Source organism: Bombyx mori, chromosome 19 (genome assembly GCF_030269925.1).
Source record: "Bombyx mori chromosome 19, ASM3026992v2".
Classification (NCBI taxonomy): Eukaryota; Metazoa; Arthropoda; class Insecta; order Lepidoptera; family Bombycidae; genus Bombyx; species Bombyx mori.
Genome location: NC_085125.1, coordinates 5,122,521 through 5,149,236, shown reverse-complemented (window position 1 = coordinate 5,149,236; position 26,716 = coordinate 5,122,521). Strand labels below are relative to the sequence as shown.

General features: G+C 36.9%; 1 protein-coding gene across 6 annotated transcripts in view; it reads left to right on the top strand.

Annotated features, from left to right (window-relative positions):
* Nucleotides 1-26,716, top strand: part of Hnf-4 (hepatocyte nuclear factor 4) — an 82,334-nt gene that overhangs the window by 30,551 nt on the left and 25,067 nt on the right. For 4 of the 6 annotated variants that reach the window (XM_062673821.1, XM_062673822.1, NM_001044009.1 and 1 more), the window contains 1 exon segment: nucleotides 19,806-19,989. In XM_062673821.1, coding sequence (XP_062529805.1) covers nucleotides 19,806-19,989 — 184 coding nt within the window. 6 annotated transcript variants of the gene reach the window in all.

The window sequence follows — 26,716 nt, the reverse complement described above, 5'->3', positions numbered from 1 at the left end:
TTTTTTCTCCTACCTAAACTGACATAGCCTTAAGAAGGTAAGGCCTTAAGAGGCTATGACAGCGTAACCGGGCGAGTAGGTAAGCTCATGAGGGTGTTGCTAACACTGGCCCTAACAAGAGCAGTGCTTCGGAGAATCTACCACCGCATCGGAAACGCAACCCACTGAGTAGATCCGGAAAGAAACTCTGGCCTGTGCCTGTGGATCAATTTATTCATCGAGCCCTTCGTCGCAAGCGACGGGTTCGGCGAGGACGGTGACTGGTGCTTGAAATAAGGGTCGTTGAAGCGGCACCGCGCATTAGAGGAAGTACAGTTAAAGTTCCTAATTTGATTTAGAGATCTTTAGAAAGAGAACCTGTACTTTTAAGAGAACTTTCGCGGTAGGCTTGGCTTTGCCCCTAGCATTGCTGAAGTCGATGGGCGACGGTATCCACTCACCATCAGGTGGGCGGTATGCTCGCCTGCCTACAAGGGCAATAAAAAAATAAAAAACTCTCCAGAACAATGTTTCAGAATGGAATCAGACGTTCTGCGAGAAAATCCTAGGTTCAACTACCATATACCATCACGTAACTCCAACACTTGATTCAAGATTACACAGCGATACAAATTCATGAACAAGAAGGTCCCCGTCTTCCCTTTTAACCAATTGACCTTAGAATAACGTACTCAACTACTATGTTGATGGTCCCATTTTATTTAGGTCATCGGTTAACTATTGAAACTCGTATACGCAACGTCGCGTCGTTCACGGACGAACAGGTTACTCGCAATTAATATATATTTGGATGGAATGCATCCATGGATAGCAAACAAAACGGGATTATTTTTTATTGGCCGACAAGGGCAGAAGAGCTGGGCCGTGCACTCCATAAATGTCACACATAAGGATGCATCCATTCTCCAGGTTGGAGCTTAAATTGAATTTCAATAATTACTTTATATGTATCAATATATGAATTACGTGAAGCAAAAACTTTGTACCCCTTTTTACGAAAATTGCGCGGACGGAGGAGTATGAAATATCTCACACTTATAGAGAATATATAGAGACAGTGCACAATGCTAAATGTTTTTTAAAAATAATACGTAAAAGATTCTTTAAATCAATAAAGAAAACATTACACACACTACCATGTATTTGACACAACACATGCATACAAATATACTCTTTGTTTACTGTCAATTGGGAAACTTTTGTTATTGTTTAAAGTCTGTGGTCGAATTGAAAATATATTAATATTGTTTGTCTTTAATATTATTGATCTATAGTTCAGTTTTGGCGAATACTGTGATATAATCACATCGTGATCGAAATATAATAGTGTTTGAAAATAGAACCATAATAATGTTTAGACTTATAATTTCAATTAATTATAGTCGAATCTCGACTACTGCGGGGTCACTAGTCTATATATTAATACGTGAAGCAAAAACTTTGTATCCCTTTTTACGAAAATTGCGCGGACGGAGGAGTATGAAATTTATAACTTATAGAAAATACAGAGAAGTGCACAATGCTAATATTTTTTCAAAATAATTCATAAAAGATAGATTAAATCAATAAAGAAAACATTACACACACTACATACCATGTATTTGACGCACACACGCATGCATACTATTTATTGTCAAACTTTTGTTCTTGACGTCTGTTGTCAAATTGAGAATAGATTAAATATTGTTTATCTTTGTTAATATTTTTTATAGTGTAGTCTTGGCGAAATTTGTGATTATAGAAGTATAAAATACAATCATAATAGTGTACAAACTTAGAATTCCAATTAATTATAGTCGAATTTGGACTACTGCGGGACCTCTAGTGACAATAAAAATACAAGAGCTTAAAGCATTAGGTGTAACGACAAATATGTAAACGAATGTGTCAATATTATTATACTAATGACATTTTGTGATGTTTAACTTTGAATCGGTTCAAGACGAACATTAAGCGGCTATTAATATAAGTTTGAATGAGTGACGATATTAGTCTAGTTAGTCAAACCTTGAAGTCTGGGATTCCCTGACATACGCAGAACGACAGTCCAAAGTAAACATATCTAATTTCCAATACTACTGTACATAGTAATTCTAATAAAGGAAATAAATTAACGAATTTGACTGTTGTTAGTCACGCAGATAACAAATTTTACCAATTACTATTTACAAATTTTTTGTTCAACAAGTTTAAAATTATCATAACGATGCATGGGAAGTTTATTCAAGGCAGATAAATGCTGGTATATAAATAAACACAAAATATTCCATTGATTGAATTTTTTTTTCGGAAACTAATTTTATTTTGAAAATTTGTAGTTCAATTGGCTATTAAATGAGATATGTTAGTTTTTGTAATTTTACTAATTAGTACAAACGTTACTACAGGATTAATAAGTGGCCCACAAGATTACCTAGATAAAATTTTACAAGGCTTCGATTGGCAATTATCATCAACAACAACCCAGTTTAGTACACTGTCGGACATAGTCCCCTTTTAAAGCGCGTCACTGAGCTAATTTTTAGCTCTTCTCTTCTCCAGTTTCATCCAGCCGCTTTTCGTATAATAAGTGGTAGCTCCATCAGCCCACTGACCTTCTCGCCGGATCTTCTGTGTGTCGCATTTCCGATCCGGTGGTTGATTCTGCGAAGCACGGCTCTTGCTAGGGTTCGTGTTAGCAACGTCATCAGGTTTAAGCCCCGTGAGCTCACCTACTAGTTAAGGCGACGCTGATATAGCCTCTCAAGGCTATCAGATTAGGTAGGAAAAAAAAAAGTAGCTCCATCTGACCGGGGGCGACCGAAACTACGGCTGCCGTTTCCTGGTCACCATCCAAGAACTTGTTGAAATGAATACAATTCTTTTGTACGGTTAATAATTACATGCTTCACGGTGCTAAAATAACTAAATAAATTTCATGAAACATATTTGATATATCAGAATGAGAACCGTATGTTTGTATACATGTGTTCGTTCATCATAGGTGCTGTAAAAGCATCGAGAAAACGTGTTACATCAATTACAATTCAATAACTTTTATTGTTTACCGTCAAAGAAACATAACAACTGGCAATAATAACATATGACATTAATTCATTTAAATCAGTTCACGCAGAAGGTCCAACGTAACTTGAGTCCAGACGTCGTCTTTCGATCACATAACCTAAGTGCGCATCCTCCCTTACCACTCTGGCTCATCCGTCCACAGTCCTCTTCCGAACTACGCCACCGATGACCTCATTGGAATTATTGGTGACTCCAAATAAACGCATTTACGTTAAACATTTCCCCATTGAGTTGAATAGTTAGTACACACAGTTAAGATAAAAGTTCACGATAGTGATGTCGTTCGCTGACAGATATAAAACCTATTTTTAAATTTGTAAAAAAATTGACTCACTCTTGTTTGTTTCCGCAATATCTCTAGCAGGAAGCCTGTTACATTCGCATGATTCGTTTTCATTCTCTATTTGTTTGTTATAAAAGATTGATTTCAAGGATCCTCAAAATTTTAAATATGCAGTAGATTTGGGTGGATAGGACTGTTGATTGTGGTGGGAACAATGTTCAGTTCGGCATCTGACGCGTTTATGAGAATATCTTTCACTTGGGTACTTCCTTACCTGACGACCGCATTGTGCCGCACGTAGATCGTGTTTCATACACAGCATATGAAGTAACTATAATGTAAAGGAACTCTAGTAAAAAAGTGGGTAGTCTGTAAGCAATTAGAATCATTTTATGACGTTATGGCAGCTTGGTCTGAGCGAAACTGCTTCATTTACCCAGTAAAAAGGTTCACCCTAAATTTGTATCCGCAACATCTCTTGCAAGAAGCCTGTTACATTCGCGCGATTCTTCTTCATTATTTATTTGTCTGTTATAAAAGATAGATTTCAAGCATCCTCAAAATATGTTGAAATGTTAAATATGTAGAAGATTTGGGTGTATAGGACTGTTCATTGAAATGGGCACGATGTTCACTTCACTTCTGCATTTGACGCATCTGTGAGAATATCTTTCACTTGAGTACGTTCTTACCTGACGACCACATTCTACTGAACTCTGGTTCAGTAAAACCAGCGGTTAGTCTGTAAAAATTAGAATCATTTTATGACGTTATAGCAGTTTGACCTGAGCGAGACTGCTTCATTTATCCAGTAACAAAGTTCACCCTAAATTTGTATCTGGGTTTACCCAATTCTTCATGGATTTAAATTACTTCATTAAGCTAATCGATAAACTAAGTATACAAGATGTGAAGTAAACAATGATTATTTTTCTATTTATAAAATGTCTATTACTAAATCGCCACATACACTGCCCTTTGTGAGTAAATAGATTATCATTTACCCTCATTTACCCACTAAAATGTACAATTGATTGAATGGTGATTGGATTATTAGTTTTATGATAATAACCGTACAAACACAGCAACCCCCTGTCACGGGTAATTATGCATTCATTATAGTTTTGGTTTTCATTAAATTATGTTTAAATGTGGTAATATTTCGTGAAAATTTCCTAAGTGCTTATTTATTGCAGACTTTTTTTACTGCCACTGTAGGCAGACGAACCAGCGTACGGCCCGTTCTATACGCGGAGGTTTCAAATAATTGGTGACGAAGAGATTATTGGCCATCCGAACGACACTCCTGGGAGTGGTTTCGAATGGACCAGTTCTTTGTCAAACATAAAATTGTTATTTATGTAGTCTTATGCTTTAACTAGCTTTTGCCCGCGATTCCATCCGCGTGGAATAATTACTTCGGCATAACGCTAAATGTTACCCCCACTTCATTTACGTAGAAAGTGAAAACATTTGAAAGATTCTTTATTGGTCCTCCACTTGTATAGGTCTTACCGTGATGTTATATAGCCTATAATAGCCTCCCTCAATAAATCTCCTATCTGACACTGAAAGAATTTTTCAAATCGGACCAGTAGTTTCTGAGATTAGCGCGTTCAAACAAACAAACTCTTCAGCTTTATAATATTAGTATAGATAATATGAATAACACTTTAATCATCATCATCTTCTTCAACAGCCCACAGTCGTCCACTGCTGGACATAGGCCTCTCCCAATCCACGACACTTTGCGAGAGACTTATTATAACGAACTTATAAATCTCCAATAACTCATAGTGATAAGATCGTAATTATTCTGTACGTTAAGAATATCAACATTTCAGAAGCGAAAACGTCGGTACCTTTTAATTGACTGATTCTAAACAACGCTCGATATATCGACCTCAAGAATCCCAATACTCTCGGAAGGTTGCGCCGGCTTTCGGCCAAGGACGCTTCGATTCAATAGAACTACTCTAAGTACATCGGTAAATATGTTTAATGAACATGAGGTCTGTCGTTTTATTATTGAAAAGTCAGCATGACGAATGTAAATTAATATGTAGGTAAATATACGGCGTGTAACTGCGATTATTATACATAGTACATTATCTCAGAATGAGTAATATGAAAAACCAACAAAAATACTTATTCTTTATTGAAAGTGCGTTGCACAAACGATTTCGTATAGTATGTAGTACGTTTTTATTATTATTACACATTAGTATTTGATATGTATTATCTATAATATTAAAAAAATAATGATTTAAAAAATTGATAAAATCATTCTTCTCATCATCTAATCTCAGTAGATTAGATATATTTTCATCTATTTGTTTAGTTATTATCTATTTATTTAATATCTGCAGATTAGAGATACTATTATATTTAATATCTTTTGGTGTATAAAATATTTAATCCTTAAGCAAATTAGCTAAAAGGTTTTTCATGTTTTTCATGGCTTGACGAGTAAATTAACCAATAGACATACTTAGCCCACTGAGTTTCTCGCCGGATCTTCTCAGTGGGTCGCGTTTCCGATCCGGTGATAGATTCTGCGAAGCACTGCTCTTGACAGGGCCAGTTTTAGCAACACTCTCGGTGTGAGCCCCGTAAGCTCACATACTAGTTAAGGTTACGCCGAAATGGTTTCTCCAGACCATCAGCTGAGGTAGAAAAAAAAAGTGACCGTGTCCATAACAATGTATGGTGCGCGATATAATTGTGCGATGAGCTATATATGCTATATGCTATTATTTTATAGCGTAGTCTAAAAGCATCTTCTTTTGTACGCTCAAAAAAATTATTTTCGTTAATACTAGTGTTCGGCCAATTATCGAAGTTCGACCAAGATTACCGACACCGCAAGATTTAAAACCGGTTTATGTATGTATCATATTGTCACGTTAGTTTCTTTATCAATATTATGACGGAAAAAAAAGCTGGCAATATAATATTTTTGTTGGCATAAATAAACCAAAGACAACTTCGATTCGTATAAAACAAATCAAACGAAAATCGGTCGACAAGCAGATATACATATACCTAGGTGGGAGGATCGGTATATTTCAGTTATGATTTGCATGTTCTTTTTACGGTTTTTAGTTTGTTCACACTGCCAATATTCGATTTTAAAAAAAATTGTCATTTCGATTGTTGCGGACCTCTTTGCTATTTTGATAGCTGATGTAGTTTTTTTATTCTTGGCTTTTGACGTTGTCTCTTTATTTTACCTATTTCTTTCTGTTTGCTTGATTTTCTGTTTTGATTAAAAAAGAATCATTCTTAAACTTGTATCATCGTTTTATCATTTGCAGAGATTAATTTGGTTTGTTCATATCAACCATGTTACGCGTGGTGTTTTGAAATAGGTTTTGGTGTTAAAATGCACTAGCTTTCACCCTACAATCCCACATACATATGTATATACAAAGATCGTATTTTGATTATAAATTATCATTGTATTGTTCTTGTGTATGAATGTCACAACTGGCGTGTCGGTATCTATTAGTTGTTGGACTTTGCCCTGTGGTATTCATAAATATCTATAATAACAGTTGACTGCGTATAATTTCTCAAACTACATCGACAATGCAAAGGCTTAATACATTTTATTCCAATTCATGAGTCTACTTTAAAAAACGTCTCTTAAAAAGCCGTATAGCGACCAGGCCACAAATAAAATTATCACAAGAAAAACACAAAATCGAGAAATCAAAAAAAATACTGACACAAACATGCCAAGAAAATATTTGTTTTCGCGCAAAATTGTTACGGTTGGACTTTGGACTTGTCCTATATAAGTGCAAAATCGGTACATTCTCCACTCGAGACGTCACTGAGACAGATACATTCGCGTAATTGTTATAAATTTATAGTTAGACAGCCTCGGTCCAAAGTCCAATCTCGTTCACAGATCAATATCCCCACAATACATTATGACGGACATCTATACTAATATATAAATCTACAGTGGGTTTTTAGGGATGTTCCGTTATAATTACTGGACCATGCATCCGATTGACTTGAAACTTAGTATCCATGTAGAAAATACATGTACTTAATGGACAGGCTAATATTTATATGAGTTTTGGACTCCCTACACCAGTTGCGGGGGCGTTAATGATGAGAATCTTTGTGGGGGTGAGAAATAATAATGCTAATTTTAAATGTTCAACGAAGCGTACGAGAACAGCTATGTTTATATATTTGTAGTGTTTTCTTTGATTTTACGCGAGTCGTAAGCATAATTAAAACGATTTTTACGATTAAATCTCGCGTATACACCACAATAACACTTTAGTTCATGGGCGACCACGAAAACTGTACAGTATTCGAAACCTCAGAAATAATATAATGACCGTAAAAAACGTGCGATTAGATATTGGTATAAAGCAGTTAAATATGGCCATGGCAGCATCCGTCCGAATTTGGAATTTAAGATAATAAATTATATTATGAACACAGAAACAATGTTTACCAGAAAATATGTATTTCATGGTACATGATTTACAACCCTACTCATTGATGCGCTATCAGATCCTTCCGATCCACTCTCGGTGCTTTTAGGCATTACCAGCACCGGTTACCGTTCTCGTCGAACTCATTGAACGCGATCAAGAGTTCGAAGTGCAAGCTAAACCATAGACAAAACCCAGTGAGTTTCTCGCCGAATCTTCGCAGCGAATAGTGATTCCAATCCGGCGGTATAATCAGCGAACCTTTTTTTTCCTACCTAAGCTGATAGCCTTGAGAGGCTATATCAGCGTCACCTTAACCAGTAGGTGAGCTCACGGGGCTCAAGCTTGATGACGTTGCTAACACGAACCCTAGCAAGAGCCGTGCTTCGCAGACTCTACCACCGGATCGGAAACGCGACCCACTGAGAAGATCCGGCGAGAAACTCAGTGGGCTGTGTCTGAGGGTTAATTTACTCGTCGAGCCCTGAGAGAACGATGACCGGTGCTTGAGGTACCTAGAAGCACCGTTAGTGGATCGGGAGGATCCGAAATGACGTGTTTGGGGCGACGTCGACTGCTTTCCATTCTGTCCGCCGGATCTGAATGTCAGCGAAGCACTGCTCTTTCTAAGGCTAGTGTTGGCAAGTCCTCCCAGGATGATCGCCGTAAGCTCTCCTACTAAACCACGCGTAGCTGAAATAAACCCTTATGCTACCAGCGATTATAAAAATCTATCTCCCGCTTTAATAATTTCAAAATGACAGTCTACTTTGACGGTATTTTATTCAAATTTCGAATCTTGAGATGCACTGATTTATATTGTGTTGTAGTTGTATGTTAGTATGGTATTGCCTCGTCATTCAAGCCTCATTAAATCTGTATAATATAACAGTGAAACTCTGTATACATATATATAGCTCTAGCGTGAATATTAAGCATTTTACTGATATTCTGAAAACTTATCTACCTCACATGTCAATTTCAACCTAAGTTTGTAAGTAAATTTAATTTTTCACACCTTACATTTTTTTTAGTTTTTTTTTTTTTTATATTAGATAATAGTTTTATTAGAAAACTAAACATATCTATCATTTTCTAGATAAATTCCCATCAGAATTGTTTCAGCTGTTTCGGAGATTTGTATGTTTTACAAACAGTTAAAAATGTTTGATCCATAGTTCACCAATGATTTCTCGTGAGTAACTATGCTGAAAAAAGGCATAAAATATAGTGAGATCATAGACTGGAAATTGTACTTTTATATTTCTACGTATAGATACAGTTTCCGTGTAAAGTAGCTAGCTTTCATAAATGTCGGTTTCGGACTTTTCATGAGTCTCCGTCACTGCAAGGTAAAAAGTTCAATTTTATGACAGATTGACTCGGTGATGCAAAACTGACGCGGTGGTGCAAAATTGACGCGATGGCGCAAAACTGATGCTATGGTGCAAAACAGACTCGGTGGTGCCTTAATCAGATCCCATAATCCTCTAATCCTTAATCATAGTTTGTAGTTTAGATTTCAGTTTGGAAGAAAGTATTGGTCATTTTCAGGTCTGTGCTTGGTTGAATTCATGCATATATTTTTTTACAAATACTATTTTTTACTCTATTTATTTTGCTTGTATAATTACTTGGAAGTTGCTTCTGTGCATTAGACTGACTTGCTGGTGCAGTAGTTAGGGGACCTTACTGCTGCGCCAAGGGTCGTGAGTTCGATTTCCACATCAAGCAAATTTTGTGTGATAAACAGTTTTGGTTGATCTTTGTCTGTTTGTTTATTATCTATAAATATATATGTATATATTTAAACATATAGAGGTTTGAAAGGCTTTTTAGTTTTATTTTTTAAATTATCAGCAATTCGACGTTTTTATTTGAACCTCAATTAAGTTGACCATATTATTATTTCAAATAGCTGACAAAGTTTTTTGTTGTGATATTTTTTCCAAATTTTAAACTTTAAATGGCTCTCCTGTAAAGTTGAAAAATGACGGTTAAACTGAATAGCCTTTTATACCCGTCGATATATAAGCGTGTACTTAAGTTTATTAGTCTCTTTTAACTATAAAACAGGTAATATAAGTGTGGGAAATTTCATACTCCTCCGTTCTCGCAATTTTCGTAAAAAGGGTACAAAGTTTTTGCTTCACGTATTAATATATAGAATAAGAGATTTAAGACGACCTTAAAGATTTATTTGCAAAAGTCCTAATTTTCTTGTATTACTATTGCATAAGACTAGCCATGCGTGCGTGCTGTCTATCTATACAAAGGATTTGTGATTCGCGTTTACCTTGAACACTGAAATTACGGAATTTGATGAAAAATTGCTTTTTAATATGCATTGTAAATTGACACTGTTTTCTGAGTCAGCCCTGATTCGTGTTCTCAAATATACAATATTGCATGTGCGCAATATTCATTTATAATGTCATTGTGATTCATACATCTACCCTAGATTGAATACCTATTAAAAGTGTTAATGCATATGACACTACCACAAATAACCACAATTTTTTATAGTAAAAAGAGGCTTAAACGGGTGAAAGAGCCCATCTGGCGTTAAGTGGGTATCGGAGCTAACAGACATGTGACATTTAGTTTAGTCAATGGCATATGTATTTCTTGTAGAGTAGGGAATAAAATTGTTTATCTTTTTTTTTTTATAATATTAAAGATCGTCAATGGCTAATAATAACAAAAAAAAAAAATGATTGAAAAACACGTAAAAAAGGCAGTAAGCGCTTTTATCTTTGCCTATTTACCGATAAATTGTATTTTAAATTTATAAGTCACGAAGTGTTTAACTAATTTGAAAAATATTGCTCTGCTTTTCTCGCTAAATGAAGTGCGTCATAATGGAAATGCGCAGGAAATTTGATTCAATCAAATTGAATGTCGGTACGCACAGTGATCATGCTTTTGGCCGGTAGTAAAAAATGTGGACAAACTCTATTAGAAATTTAAATATTAATTTAATCTGACGAAGCGTGTTGCGTATAATAATATATTTAAAAAATTTATTTCATTATTTAAATAAATTCGGGTATTAATTGGTTTAAATGTCTACTCTTCTCGTTACAGTGGATTTTTTTTGAATCTAATTTGTCTAATATAAGATTTAATATATGCAAATGCAGAATTAGCTCTAAAGAATATGTAATATTGCAAAATTAATTATTTCGTTTCGTGACTAAGTTCTTTTTTTTTTTAATGCCCTTGTAGGCAGACGAGCATACGGCCCACCTGATGGTGAGTGGTTACCGTCGCCCATGGACTTCAGCAATGCCAGGGGCAGAGCCAAGCCGCTGCCTACCGAAGTGTTCTAAGTGTTCTATTGTTAAATATGCTTCCCCGACGCTATAAAGTACTTTAACTTCAAGGCTTACATTACCATGGCATTCAAGCAATTTACGTGTACGAAAATGAATACCTTATTTACCATTTGTCGGCGAACTTCTGACGTAAGAGCGACCACTTCTCGACATGTCGTGATTGGCGTTCAAACACCAAATTATGATGCCATTATCAAATGCTGTTTTTCTCACATAAGCTATAACAAAACCGGTCGGGTAATTTATAGTTGGTGCAAAAAAAATTGTACACAATTATCAATCGTAGTCTGAAGCTGCATTAAAGATGGTCATGTAATCAATGCAAAAAAGTTATCGCATCTGGTCTTGTGGTCCGTAATGTATATATAGCTCAGACCCAATCTGGAACTAATCAGAGAAAAAACTCAAATTTGAACCGCGGATCAGAAATGCGAAGTAATATCTGTATTCAGTACAAATCATTCGTTGCAAAAAAAAATTATAGATCAAACAAATAAAAACAGAGTTTATCGCCTTCGATCGTAAATAAACTAAAAATGAAACTATCACTTCAATTTTACCTTAACTATTTTCCTTCACGGAGATATATTTTGCTCCGAATGTTATCTAAATCACCCCAGCGAACAGCAAAGGTGTTTCACGAGAACTGTATATAATACATTATTTCAAAAAAGGCTTTTGAGCATTATGAGGCTTATTTAAAAGATTTTACGATAAATCTTTATTGATAACTGCAGAACATCACTCACACCTTGCTGTGTATGCAATTTATAAATTAATAATATGCAATTTATTGTTAATTTATTAAATTAATTATGAATAAAAAAAATATCGATTCTATTGAAATACTGACATGCCACCTGTCGTACTTTAATGAGTGCAATATTCTTTTGGAGTGCAAAGAGCAATTAATTATACCAATATTCATTGCAAGCAAATGAATGGCTTAGGAATACATAGAATAGACAAATGATGCATTTTAATTTATCTTAGAAAGTAAATAATTTAATGGAGAATGTCGATAGTGACCGTCCCCAAATTCGAAAAGAACTTGAATGAAAGACACTTTATTGAAGTTTACGGGTTGCAGGGGGTCCTGAGCCCGCACGGGCAGGTACAACCACCCTGCCCATTTCTGCCGCGTAGCAGTAATGCGCTTTGGTTTGAACGGTGTGATAGCCGTTGTACTGTAAAACTGAGACTTAGAACTGAAGTCCCCAGGGCGGTGGCGGCGTTTAAGTTGTTGATATCTATGGGTCCCACCGGGTAATGGTCCCGATGGTAACCGCTTAATACCAGATGGGCCGTGAACTCGTTCTATCCATTTAAATATAAAAAAAAACAATGTTTTTTTTATTTTATTTAATGTACCCAATATATTCTTTAAAAGACAGCTAACGAAGTCTCTTCGATAGAGACCGTAGGTTCCACACGTCAACTGTTTAGAACACTATTTTTCCTTTTGAATCATCACCACCTCTGCTACGTACATATCTTCATTTTCGAGAACGATTTTTATGCATGAGTTGTAAAATCATATATATGCGTTGGTCTTAACATAAACGTTGAAGATATTACATCGTGGCTATGTATGTGCATTTGATTGAGTTTCTACCGATTTTATTGTGAGGGCATTTTGTGAGCACGACGTGTGTGAAATGATAGCAAAACGTGGGCGGTATCAAACCAGTCGAACTGGTAAAGGAAATTCTATTCTGAATTAAAAATGGTCAAAGTTGTATTCGAAAATGTGAATTGACTTTGAACAAACTGATGAGGTGAATCAAACCGGATTTTCCTCAATATAATATGTGGATGAATTACTTCGAACGTACATTTAGAGGCCCGTAGTCACTGTATACGTTTAATAATAAGTATAATAATATGCATGAATTAATTTGAAAGAATGGAGAGAGCTATGCTGAGTATTTTTTCCGTACCCAGTTGCATCAGGTTTTTTTTATTGTTTAGATAGGTGGACGACCTCACGGCCCCTCGGTGTTAAGTGGTTACCGGATTCCATAGACATAAAAAAACGTAAATCCCGCGACTGACCTTGAGACATGCGTCCCAAGTCTCGATTTTATAGTACAATAACTGTCAAACTGCATAAAGCAAAACGCATTACTGCTTCACGGCATAAACAGGCAGGTTTATAAGACGCCATACCACCATTAAAATCTTAAATGTGTTCTTTTTTTAGCTGCGAAAGAAATTGGTGGAATTGCGAAACAAAGTGAGATCATTAGGTACTTATAACACACGCAAATACCTGAGGGTTGAAATCCCAATCTTAAGGTTGCCATCATCAAGTTATGTTATTTTTTTTGAAGTCCACTGAAAAGAATGTTATTTATTTTTTTACTATTAGTTAGGCATACGAATCTGACATACTTGGCACTAAGAGGCGTTGGAGGCATTAGATACATATGAAATATTTTCAGTGTGGACATTTCATCTCGACTACGGAACTCCACACCATTCTCGGTTCAATACGGACTTGGCTAGTTTCATTAAGATAATAAGCATTGCGTATAAGGCTTGCAACAAAAAAAGGCAATATTTGCATTTCAATATTTAAAGAAATACCCTCTTTTTTATTTTAGTTTACTTTTTTCCTACCTGATCATTGGTAGCCTAAAAGACTATTTCCACTATGAGCGGACGGTTAGGTTAGCTCACGGGGCTCATCCTGATAGAACTTGCTAACACTGGGTGCAAGAGTAGTGCTCCGCTGAATCTGCCACCGGATCGGAATCGCGACCCATCGACAAGTCCCGACGAGAAACTCAGTGGTTAGTAAACCGTCTCGACGGGATCGGTTTTATTCGATTTTGAGATATTTATTTGTGCGTGTACAAATATAGCGTGCATCTTGCACGTTTTAAAATTTTTGACCCGACAAAAGTGAACTTTGCAATTATTTCTAATGTATTCAATTGTCAATGTGATGTATGTCCGAGCACCTTTGCATTTTTCAATAATGCATGATCTTAAAATTATAGCGCATAGATCTAAATCGTGAAATAAAAGACGAAACCAGCAGCATTTTCGTCGAAGCCATGATTCTAATTAGTGAGGAAACTTTCCACGCGCTTTTTAATATTATTATATTATTTCAGACGTTTCAAATAATGCACAGTTAGTTAAAAATGTGGGTGTATATTTTCGATAATCAGACGTTGCGAGGCGCTTGTAATAAAGATACTACTTGTAATAAAGGTAACTGATAAGATCGTTCAAACCACAAAATACTTCTGCACTTAAGAGCTTGTCAATTTGTTCAAGTTGTGTGTTTATGCAGTGCCACGTGTTGATCCACTGATACATTATATATTCGTATATCTCATAAAACCAATTAAATAAATATATCTCTTGAGAAATCGGTAGGGTAGGTAGGAGAAATATGGGAGAACCTAAATATGATTTGAATGAATCGTAATTGAAAAATATCGCAGTGTTTTACAGTATTTTCAAAGAAAGCAGATAATCTGTATCTGTAATCTTTCACACAAGCAGATAATATGTCTGCTTCTTCTCCTAATAGAACTAAAGCTATTGTTCTCTTCCTTCGTGTTTCATATATCCCCTTCGGACAAGATATCCTAGATAAATTCGCCTAGCAAATTGTTGCACCTATAAAAATAGTTATCAATTTACGAGCAGTTGATCTATTGATCTTGCTTCCGATAAATATCAAACACGCGTTAAACTCGTGAGAACCATAGCGCGTACGATTCTGATAGAGACGGTTAATGTGGCAAAACCTCGATTAGAGACAGTTGAATGGCGTTGTACTAGTTGCCAGCGATAGATGCGACCCGACCTGCCCTGTCCCCAGATAGACGACAACGTGCCAAACGAAAACCTCACATAAGGAGCGTGTTTTACCGATTTATATTCGAAAATTCCTCGCCAAATCAGATGAAGCGGTCTTTCAAAATATTACTGGTATTTCTTCAACAAATGTCCTGATGTTATGACAAGGATAACATCGATTGTAATAAGCGTCGGTCAATACCATTCAGTTTCACATCTTGTTCGGTTTATCGTTTATGAAAACTGTCACCGAGCTGCTATCTGAATCCTGATTGATAACAGAATGGTCAACACAAAAGCGGGATGAGAACGCGTGGCAACAAAGGAACAAAGCGACTGCATGTCACAACCAATTAGTCATTCCGTTAGTTTTGTTTGCTTATTACAACATACTGTTTATGGTCAAAGCTTCTAGTCGTCAGCTGCTGACAATGACTGTTCTTCCCTCGTGCGACCGGCTCAACATCCGCTGGTTCCGATAAACGTGTGAGTCAACGGCGGTCGGTGCGGGTGCCCGCGATCAGCTGCACGCATCGATCTCGGTGCTCGCTGTGCGGATCATTCATGTTGTGACCGCTAATCGTATTGACAGCGGGTCGCAATGAAGCACGCGCTTGACATCGCAGTGCTCGTCCGGCAGTCTTAGTCGCATCTCGCGCCGGTAAGGTCGCTTTCGGAATCCGACCTCGACCTCGCGTAACCGTTGTCAGTGGATATTTGTTGTGATCAATATTGAAACATTACCCGGAAGGTTTAAGTAAGCGTCTTTAATCAACGCGTAAATACATTCTGTGACTTACTCATCATTGTCCTGGTTGTTTACAAACTGCCATCGGTGTTATGTCGCTGATAAGTGTTAGGTCTGTTACGGAATTTTTCTTATTTTGCCTTTCGAACACTTTGGAACAATTATCGTTTAGTTTTGATAAAAATAGCGCCCTCGATTGATGAGTTGTGATTGAAAACCGATAACAGTTGAAGTTACCTTCGCGGTGTGCGGGGTTTATAAAATGCCGGTGCTGGGCTACGAGATAATGACGTCTCAAGAAATTTGCCCGATGGGATACAGTGCTGCGTCGGAGTACATGGTCCCGGCCCACGTGTGGGAGAAGCAGCACAACGCTCCCTACAGCGACTTCCAGTCCAGAAGCGGAGGAGCAGACCACCGCGGGATCAACGTGACATACAACAGCGAAGGTTTGTTGACATTTGAAACGCTCGTGTCAACTGCCTACATTTGTTTGTTTATTTAGTTCATACATATCGCGGACGCAAGCCAAATAATGTTTTTACTAATGCTTTTTATCAAGTACTTAGTTATATCATGATAAATGACATCGGGTGGGCTTTAGATAGTAAGTGATATGTTTGAAATTATGTGTATGTAGGTATGTATAAACAATAATATGTAATAATACTTTAACGATGAGTTCGTTCTCAACTACTGTAACTACTTTAAAACTTTTGTTTTTGTATGACACAGACCCACATTTTATCTCCAAACGACATTGATGTGACACACTACTGGATAGTGGATTGCTAGCACTAAGTGTGGCGCGCAATTCGACCCGCGTCAAATTTTGGATAAATAATGGGTTTTTTGAATTATGAAAAAATATACATCGAAGTTGATGATACATGCGCCATCGACAATCGTGAATAATGTAAATAACATATTTGAAGAGCAATTGTAAGCATTGGAAACCGAAAAATGTGGCAATTAGGAATTTTTGGGATTCCATTCCAAACAACTGCTAATTATACCTAGTATCGATTTGGAATATGGAAGTGTATATTATACACTATACGTTAATATGATACAATCGAAATGGATCAATGATGACGAGTAAACTCATCGAGTTTGTCTTATCGATTACTGTTTATAGACCATAAGTTTTTTTAAGTATCTTCAGTGTGTCTTTTTTTAGTTTGATAATAATATAAACATACACTTTGTCTTCGTTCAGCTTCATCAAAACCCGCAAGCGTTATTTTTGTTACCGGTTGTAGTTCGCGATGCCAACAACTGTTTTAATAAACATCAAATGCATTCAGAAAAATATTCGATATGTATAATAATAAAATAATCGATACAGATTATTTTATTGTTATTTATTATTTATTAGATGGCCATCGCACCACCTAGCCGGGGGGCGTCCTAGGTTTGTTTGCCGCAGCGCAGTCCCCACTCAAGAACCCATCTACTCCATCGATCATCAGTTCTACGCATATATGGCCAGACCTCTGCAACTTAAGCTTGCTGACTCTCAAAGCTATGTCGACGACTTCAGTTTTCTGTGGAATAACCTCATTCCTGATTTTATCCTTCACAGAAACTCCGAGCATGGCTGTTTATATTGCTACATTGGTCTGACGGACTAACCACACTGTGTGTGGCCACGTCTTGGCTCCGTAAATCCTAACCGATAGGGCGCACTTGTTTCGATCTCAGGCAGAGGGGTAGTGAGATGAAAAGACTCCCGCCATGAGGACTATGTCATTTGCAAACCACAAGTTTGAGATGTGCTGTGCGTAAACATCTATGCCCATCTTTTTCCAGTCCAGCGTCTTAAACATATCCTCTAATGCGTTATAGTAAACAGTTTCGGGAAAATTACATCCGGTTGTTTCACTCCCCTACGCAATTAGGGTTAGACGGCTCATTCTCTACTCTAACATTCATCGTGGCAAAGTTATAGAGGCATTTCAAGACCTGGACATAGTAACGTTCTACTTGGCATCGTAGCAAAGAGTCCAGCGCAGCCCAGGTCTTGATAGGGTGAAAAGTCTTCTCATATACCACTAATGGTAAGCACAGGGGCCGAATATACTCTGTGGTCGTTTTGTATAATCTCCCGTACTGTGTTTATGTGGTTCATGGCGCCATAATCACTCCGAAACCCGGCCTGCTCTGAGATTTGAAATTTTGAATTATATTCGAATTCAATTCATCAGCTAATAAGATACGCGTGGTATACGGCCAATAACTACTGTTAATAAACATGCAAGGAACATAAATGATTAAACTTTAAGTTGATTTTTTGCAACGCGGTTGATGTAATTCCACTCAAATATTAACGTCATGTTCCAACGCGTACATGCTAATACAAAAACTAATTATATTAGTGAATACCTAAAAAATATTCATACGAAAACCATTGTATTCTTTGCACTTGTTCAATATACGTAATTATTACGAAACAAGTAATATATTTCCTCATTTACAATAGAGCTTGACTCAACATTATCGGGAAATATTATATTAGCAAAATATAGAGAGCGGGAAGTCTTAAATCGAGGAAGAAACCAATATCATCATATCATCAATATCATATTAATCAAACCGATTTAAGTAAACGAAAAATAAATAAAAAATCTTATCGAGACATTTGTCCTTATCAAATATTATGTCACCTTTATTATGTATTATACACAAAAATGAAATGACGCCTGTAATCTCTTTCCAATATGACCTAGGTACCATAAAACATGAACCGTTGGAATATTACCGAGAACAACAAATTAATTAATAATAAAAATGATTAGTCATCTCGTGTAGGGTGGCAGCACTGTTTTCAAAGTTAGATTTGTTGTATATCGATTTCATGACTTTTTAATTATTTGACAAAAAGCTTAATATTGCCAGGTTTACTATCGTTTATTTCAATGCAGTAAAATTTAAAAGATATCTGCTAAAATTCGAATAATAAAGGACTGGTAATATGTAGATAACACAATTCAATATTCAACAAACCCGGCTTCCGTATTCCAGCGATAAAGTGAGAACTTAACTAACTCCCGCCTTCGTATCACTGGCAACTTATATGATAAAATATGATTATCGCGCAGAACATGAAGTCGTCGTGGCCTAAAGGATAAGACGTCCGGTGCATTCGTATGAAGCGATGCACCGGTGTTCGAATCCTGCAGGCGGATACCAATTTTTCTAATGAAATACGTACTCAACAAATGTTAACGATTGACTTCCACGGTGAAGGAATAACATCGTGTAATAAAAATGAAACCCGCAAAATTATAATTTGCGTAATTACCTACTGGTGGTAGGACCTCTTGGGAGTCCACACGGGTAGTTACCACCACCCCGCCTATTTCCGCCGTGAAGCAGTAATGCGTTTCGGTTCGAAGGGTGGGGTAGCCGTTGTTGCTATACTGAGACCTTAGAACTTATATCTCGAGGTGGGTGGCGCATTTACGTTGTAGATGTCGATGGGTTCCAGTAACCACTTAACATCAGGTGGGCTGTGAGCTCGTCCATCCATCTAAGCAATAAAAAAAAAAAACACCTTTGTTTTGGTCAAATCTATCTAACGTCATCACAAATGAAGCAGCAATGCTTTCGGTTTGAAGGCTGGGGCAGCCGATGATACTATACTGAGACCTTAGAACTTATATCTCAAGGTGGGTGGCGCATTTACGTTGTAGATATCTATGGGTTCCAGTAACCACTTAACACCAGGGGGGCTCTGAGCTCCTCCATCCATATAAGCAATCGTATCTTCTTCTATTTATATATATAAAAATGAATTGCTGTTCATTAGTCTCGCTAAACCTCGAGAACGGCTAGACCGATTTAGCTAATTATAATCTTGAATTATTTGTAGAAGTCCAGAGAAGATTTAAAAAGTAGATAAATATGAAAATGCTCGCAATATAAATAACAATAACAATCTTGTTTTCCCTATGATGTGTCCCCCGTCGCGGATTCCTTTTGTTTAAGTTTATTTTACACAAAATGTTAGGTCTTTTATTTATCGATGGAGGCATTACGAAGTCTGCCGGGTCAGCTATATTTATATGTCTGTATTTGTGTTGTTTCAGATAGTGATATGCAGCTGGAGACGAGCAGTAGCGAGGCAAGCGCAGCCAGTTCCACGACCATATCCCAGCATTGCGCCATCTGCGGGGACAGGGCGACGGGCAAGCATTACGGTGCCTCGTCCTGTGACGGATGCAAAGGATTCTTCAGACGGAGCGTGAGGAAGAACCATTTGTATACATGCCGGTTAGTGTTGACTGTCCCATACGGGTACCATTTTTGATTGTCACCCTAACAGACCACATGTTTATTGTAGCATACTATTTGCCTTTAATACCTAAATTGATAGTGAATTTGAGACTAGGATCGTGTTACTGAAAGTTTTTGAATTTTCTGATGGTCTAAAACATTTTGAATTCGTCGTGGCCCAAAAAATAGGACGCCCGGTGTAGACGTATGCAGCAATGCAAATGTGCCGGTTTTCAAACTTTAACACACGTTGAAGTATAACATGGTGAAATAAAAATCAGACCCGCAAAAAAATTTTATGACTAATAACTAAATAGTTGATACGTAGAAATCAAGTCTCAAAGTAACGGCTTTCACATTGTGATACCTATGGGATCCGAGGGAAACTTAACACCAGATGGGTTGTGAGTTCAGATGTGTACACAATTTAAAAAGTTTTTTTTTTTTAGAGGGGTTGACGAGCTCACGCCCAACCTAAGGTTAAGTGGTATTGTAGCCCATAAAAATTTACAACGTAAATGCCGTCACCTACCTTGAGTTGTAAGGTCTCAGTTACAGTACAACGGCTACCTCACAAACAAGACGTCCCACCACCAGTTTACTCTCCACATCAGAGACAAAAGAGCAAATCTACGGATACGTGTGTATTTTTTTGAAGTAAAACTTCTTTACGCACGCTTTACTTGGGGAGTTAGATGGTGAACGCGCGTAACGAGAGCGTTACAAAAAGTGTGATAGGACGAGGCGAATGAAAGTTGAGAGGGAGATACAAGTTATTGAATATAGAAAGAGAAAGAGAGAGAGTTACGTTTCCTATATTACAGACACAATGCAGGTCTATTGTCTGTATCACACTGAAGAAGCAAGAGAAAGCAGTGCGCGCGCACATTTTCTTTCTCTGTTTCTCTCATAGCCAGTGAATGCAAATATATATCTCAATCAGGAGATCGTTTGCGAGTCAATAATTAATTATTAAAGTTAATTACCACAGTAATTACTGATGTATCCGATAACGATCCAGAAATAGTCATATCGTGACTGATTATCGCTGACTGTTTATCGATCTTATCCTTGACTGACTCTGTGGTGCAGTAATTAGTAGTAAGCCCCTAACTGTTGCACTGAGGGTCGTGGTTTCGATTTCCATAGCGGACAAACTTTGTTTCCTCTTTGTCTGGATGTTTGTTATCTTTATTTGTATATATTTACACATATATATCTTTGTCGGTCTGCTGGTACCCGCAACACAGGGGAACATGGTCGGATGATCATGTGCGATTTGTTCTCGGTTATTATAATTATTATTATATCTTTAAAAATGGTCGTATTGATATCGTTCGTTAGAACCAATGTGAAAAGGTGCAATCGTGGATACGACTATGTAGCCTGTGTCGGGAACTGTGTTTGTGAGTACTTTTATTGACCTATTGGCAGGAGCGACTGTTTCCGACACAATGCCGGCCGGTTCGGGAAATCAATTAAAGCCAGACGAGGCAAATCGATCACCTTATTTTCCTCTAACATATTATTGTCCGTCAGTAATGACACTTTAAATTAGTAAAACAATTACGTCGAAACTGTGTTTTCGTTACGATAGACTTGCAACGGGAATTTGCCTACTTCATTACGAAAATAATGTTTAATTCTTAATAAAGTTTGGTTGTTGATTCATCGCCTGTCGTCATCAATCTGTCGAGAGCTCTCGTAAGTTAAGTTAAATTCAATTAACTCTAAAGAACTTTTCCGAGAATACATTCACCTCAAAATGTACCGGCTTCGCGTTTGAGAGAACAGATAGGTTGCGAAAAATTTTAAAATTATATTTAAATTATATTTTTTTTATTATTTTTTTATAGGACTTTATTTACAATAGTAGATGTTTGTGTGTATGTATATAAATGCAAGGTAGCTTAATAACCTAAAAGTACATATTATTATCCGCAACACGCTTCGTCAGATTATCGAAACAGAGTTATCAGCAACATGCTTCGTCAAAAAGTACAATACTTACTTTCCGCTACAAGGGTCGTCATAAGTAACCTAAAAGTCAATATATTGTATCGAGCAATGCGACTATGCTGGCAATTATAACAGCAAGTGCTTTATTTTTCTATCTACCACCTTGCTAGTAAGCTCGAGGAGTAATACTAGGTTCACGGGGCTCTCAACCTGGGACACTATCGACTATCCTGCAAAAACGAAATTGAAAGACTTTTAGAATTTTTATGGGAGCTCTGGTCCATGTGAGCGAATACTACACTGGCATAAGTTATGTCCGAACGTAGGTTCTTAACAGATGTCCACTATTGAAATGCACGATTAAGGAATTTTGTAATAAATTAAACCCGCAAATATTATTTACAATTAGCGTAATTGTAACTACTGGTGGTAGGCAGCTTTGTGAGCCCGCACGGGTAGGTTTTTTTTTTTTTTTTTTTATTGCTTAGATGGGTGGACGAGCTCACAGCCCACCTGGTGTTAAGTGGTTACTGGAGCCCATAGACATCCACAACGTAAATGCGCCACACACCTTGAGATACAAGTTCTAAGGTCTCAAGTATAGTTACAACGGCTGCCCCACCCTTCAAACCGAAACGCATTACTGCTTCACAGCAGAAATAGGCAGGGTGGTGGTACCCACCCGCGCGGACTCACAAGAGGTCCTACCACCAGTAATTACGCAAATTATAATTTTGCGGGTTTCATTTTTATTACACGATGTTATTCCTTCACCGTGGAAGTCAATCGTGAACATTTGTTGAGTACGTATTTCATTAGAAAAATTGGTACCCGCCTGCGAGATTCGAACGCCGGTGCATCGCTCAACACGAATGCACCGGACGTCTTATCCGTTAGGCCACGATGACTTCATTGCCGTACCGTGCTATATACATCAGGCGTCTAATCCTTTAAGCCAAAAGATAATTAGGAAAGTATGTTTCTAAAAAGAATAAACACAGACCGCTGATAGACCTGGTTTCTGAAATATGTTCTTTATGAAGAGCGTTTAACAATGCTTTAATTCTAACACTTGACTGTTTTAAAGGGAGTAGTGATCGCCCGGTAGTCGAAATTCGACTATAATTCATTTAAATTATAAGTTTGAAACATTATTAAGGGTCTATTATCAAAGACTATCATAGACCTCTACGAGTATAATAACAAATTTCGCCAAGCCTACGCAATAGATAAATAATATTGAAGACAAACATTATTAACCTATTCTGAATTTGACCACAGACAAGAAACAAAAGAGTATATATGCGCGTGTGTGTTTTTGTTGATTTAACGTATTCTTTATGTATAATTTTAAAAATAATTAGCATTCTGCACTCCTCTATATTCTTTATAAGTGTGGGGAATTTCATACTCCTCCGTCCACGCAATTTTCGTAAAAAGGGGCACAAGTTTTCTTCTTCACGTATTAATATACAGATAGATAAAATGAATTCTTGATAACCTGCAAATAGTTTGTGTATATATGTATATCCAAAACATCTGTTTTTTTATTGTGTTACGAACAAATAAAGGAGATTTCATATAAAATTATTGACTTCTTGTTTTTTCAAATGATCTGCTAATTTCTATCGCAACAGCGTACTAAATACAATTCGCATCAAAATAAAACGCTAACGTGTGTAATTCACATACGTACTTAACATGTATAATTCAGAATGGTACTTCAACATGTGCGAACGATTTATTGTTAATAATTCATAAATTTTATTTTACATCTGTTGTTATATAACAAACATTTTATCACTATAGCTTAGCTTCCAATATACTTGCGATACTATAACTGTTTGGTGTTCTTTGATTATATAACGACAAAATAAAATTAAAATATTTACATAAATATAATATTTGTAACTATACTTGAGAACTTAGAACTTATATCATCTCAAGGTATGTTACGCATTTACGTTGTAGATGTTTAAGAGCCCCAGTAACCACTTAACACCAAGTGGGCTGTGAGCTCGTCCACCCACCCATCTAAGCAATAAAATAAATAAATAAGAGAAACGACGGAACTAAAATTCTATAGACAACATTGTGCTGCCACAATATCTCAGCGCTGTTTAATAATATACAATTTTTGTAACATTTGCCTACATTTGTTTAACGATTACTTTAAATGCGATAAAAAGTTACATAATTAATCAAAAGTGGATTGTGCGTGTCTATAAAAGAACTAATTAACACTCATAAGTTCTCAATCCCCCTATATGGGTCGGAGCGAGCGATACGAGGAATTCGTAATGTGGTACTAACGGAAAACGCTACTACGGTCACTGCGGACGACACAATGTTTCACGTCCTTACGGGTCCATCAGATCCAATAACCTTTGCATTAGACGCCTTCAGCTCTAACACTAGGAGCAGGCATAGGAATCCCGGTAACCGTACTCGTCGAACTCGACAAAGAGGTCGACGTGCAACCGAACCCATGCATCAGCTCGCTGAGTTTCTCGCCGGATCTTCTCAGCGGGTCGCGATTCCGATCCGGTAGTAGATTCATTCGCGAAGCAGTTGCTCTTGAGTTGTTAGGTCTCCTTCGAAGGCGCTCGGGCAGGTGTTAGCAAATCCCACCCCTTCTGGTTGAGCCTTTGCTCACGAATCTGTCCTGGTAAAACTGGAACGGGCCTCCAGTAACCCTAAAAAAAAAACGATACAATGTATAAATCGTCTATACTTAAAGGACACCATTTGCCTCGTAGAATTCTCGAACTCTTCAGAGATATTGTCAGAAAGGGAGGAGAATATTCTAGAAACAATCTGCTACAGGCAAGTGTAAAGAAAAAGACTATGAATATGTATCGCTATGTGCTGAGTTAAATAAATATTCGATCGAATATAATACATGAAAACATTATTCATAGGGAGCACGATCCTCCACTCCACGAAACAGCGGGTAACACCTTGTATTATAGAATAGTAAAATCATATTTCTCAGTTGGTTTCGTGGTCATAGATTGTGCCAAACGATTTCAAGGCTATTATCTGTTATCATAATTTAAATAGATCATTATCACTGTCTAAAATAAACTAGATGATGACCGAGCCTTGCTCGTTTTTTTTGTTTTGATAACGCCTTCTTGTTGTGTCTTTAAAGCGGTTAGTTGCCCTCAATTAAGAAAAATAGTATTATTATTCGCCAATAGATGTCGGGAAGAGTTGATTATTGAAAACACGAATAAAACAACATTTTCTGAAAATAAATCGTAGCTAGATCGATTTATCGCCCCCGAAATCCCCTGTATACTAAATTTTATGAAAATCGTTGGAGCCGCTTCCGACATTCAGATTATATATAGACAAGAATTGCTCGTTTAAAGGTATAAGATAAGATAAGATAAAAGTTTAGACAATTCGTCCAGATACCCCTATTCAAATAGTACATGACATGACCACAGTGTTGCCGAGATATATGCCAAACTAAATGGTTTGTGAATATCAATAATTCCACTGTTACTCTTATGAGTCTATGAACCAGAGAGAGACAAAATACAAAAAACTACCAATAAAGAATAACGAGTTCTGCAAAATAAAATGAGAACTTCATCCAATGTAGTAAATACTGGAATACTGATCCTGATTAAATTTAAAAGGATCACACGAGAATCATCAGTTTTTGAACAATAAAAGGATCGTTAAAATCGGTTCGCCTAGATGTAACACACAAAAAAATACAAGAGAACCTCTTCTTTTTTTGAAGTCGGTAAATTAAAGAAAAACACATCTATTCTATTATCGAATAATCAATTTGGTATGCTTTATTTAAAATTGATGCGATCGCAAATCTTACATTTGATTATTACGCGCGCTTACACAATACAATGGTAGAAGATTACCGAAGGTGTGTCCGTACGTCAGAGATAATTTCGGATCAAAAATAACTACTGAAGCTTGTGCGTCACTAAGCGTTGCGTGTTTTTGTCGGGAGTCTGTCGTTTTTTTTATTTATTTATTATTTTCGACTTCGAAATAGTAAGAAGGTGTATTTCGAATTAGATATTTAACGTAATGTATGTATATAATGTATATTTAAATAATATATTCTTTATTTTAAAACTCTTTAAAAAGTTCTTGGCACGTGTGCTCACTGAATAATAGGAGAACGTAGCTGTCATAACAAATAAAACTGTGGTAACAACACAAGTAAATTATGAATGAATTTGATGAATGTACGTTAACGATTAGACAACCAATTCCCAGTCAAATCAGTACCCCAATAGTCTTCTAAAAAACAGCACTACCAAATTTAGTTAAACACCGCACAATAAAGACAAATTCTACAAAAACTATTGTTACGCGCTGGGGTTCGGGATGACTAAAACTTCTACCGAGGTTGCTTTTTTTGCTCTTGTAAGCAGACGAGCATACGGCCCACCTGATGGTGAGTGATTACAGTTGCCCATGGACTTCAACAATGCCAGGGCGGAGCCAAGCCGCTGTCTCCCGATACCTACAGATTAAAACCTTTACAATTTGTAATTCGCTGCAGGTGATCCGTTCGCTGTTTTGCTTCGAGTAGATCCGATTACTAAATAACTTCGTGTCATCTCTGCAACGCTTTTATAGTCGATACGACATCTCTACAATTATCGAGAACATTCCAGACAGGTCGAGTAGTTTCGATGTGTGTTTCCGCTATTTGATAATACATATATGGCGTTGTACTTCTCGATCGTTCTCGATTCTAGTTCTTTCGTTTCTGCTATTC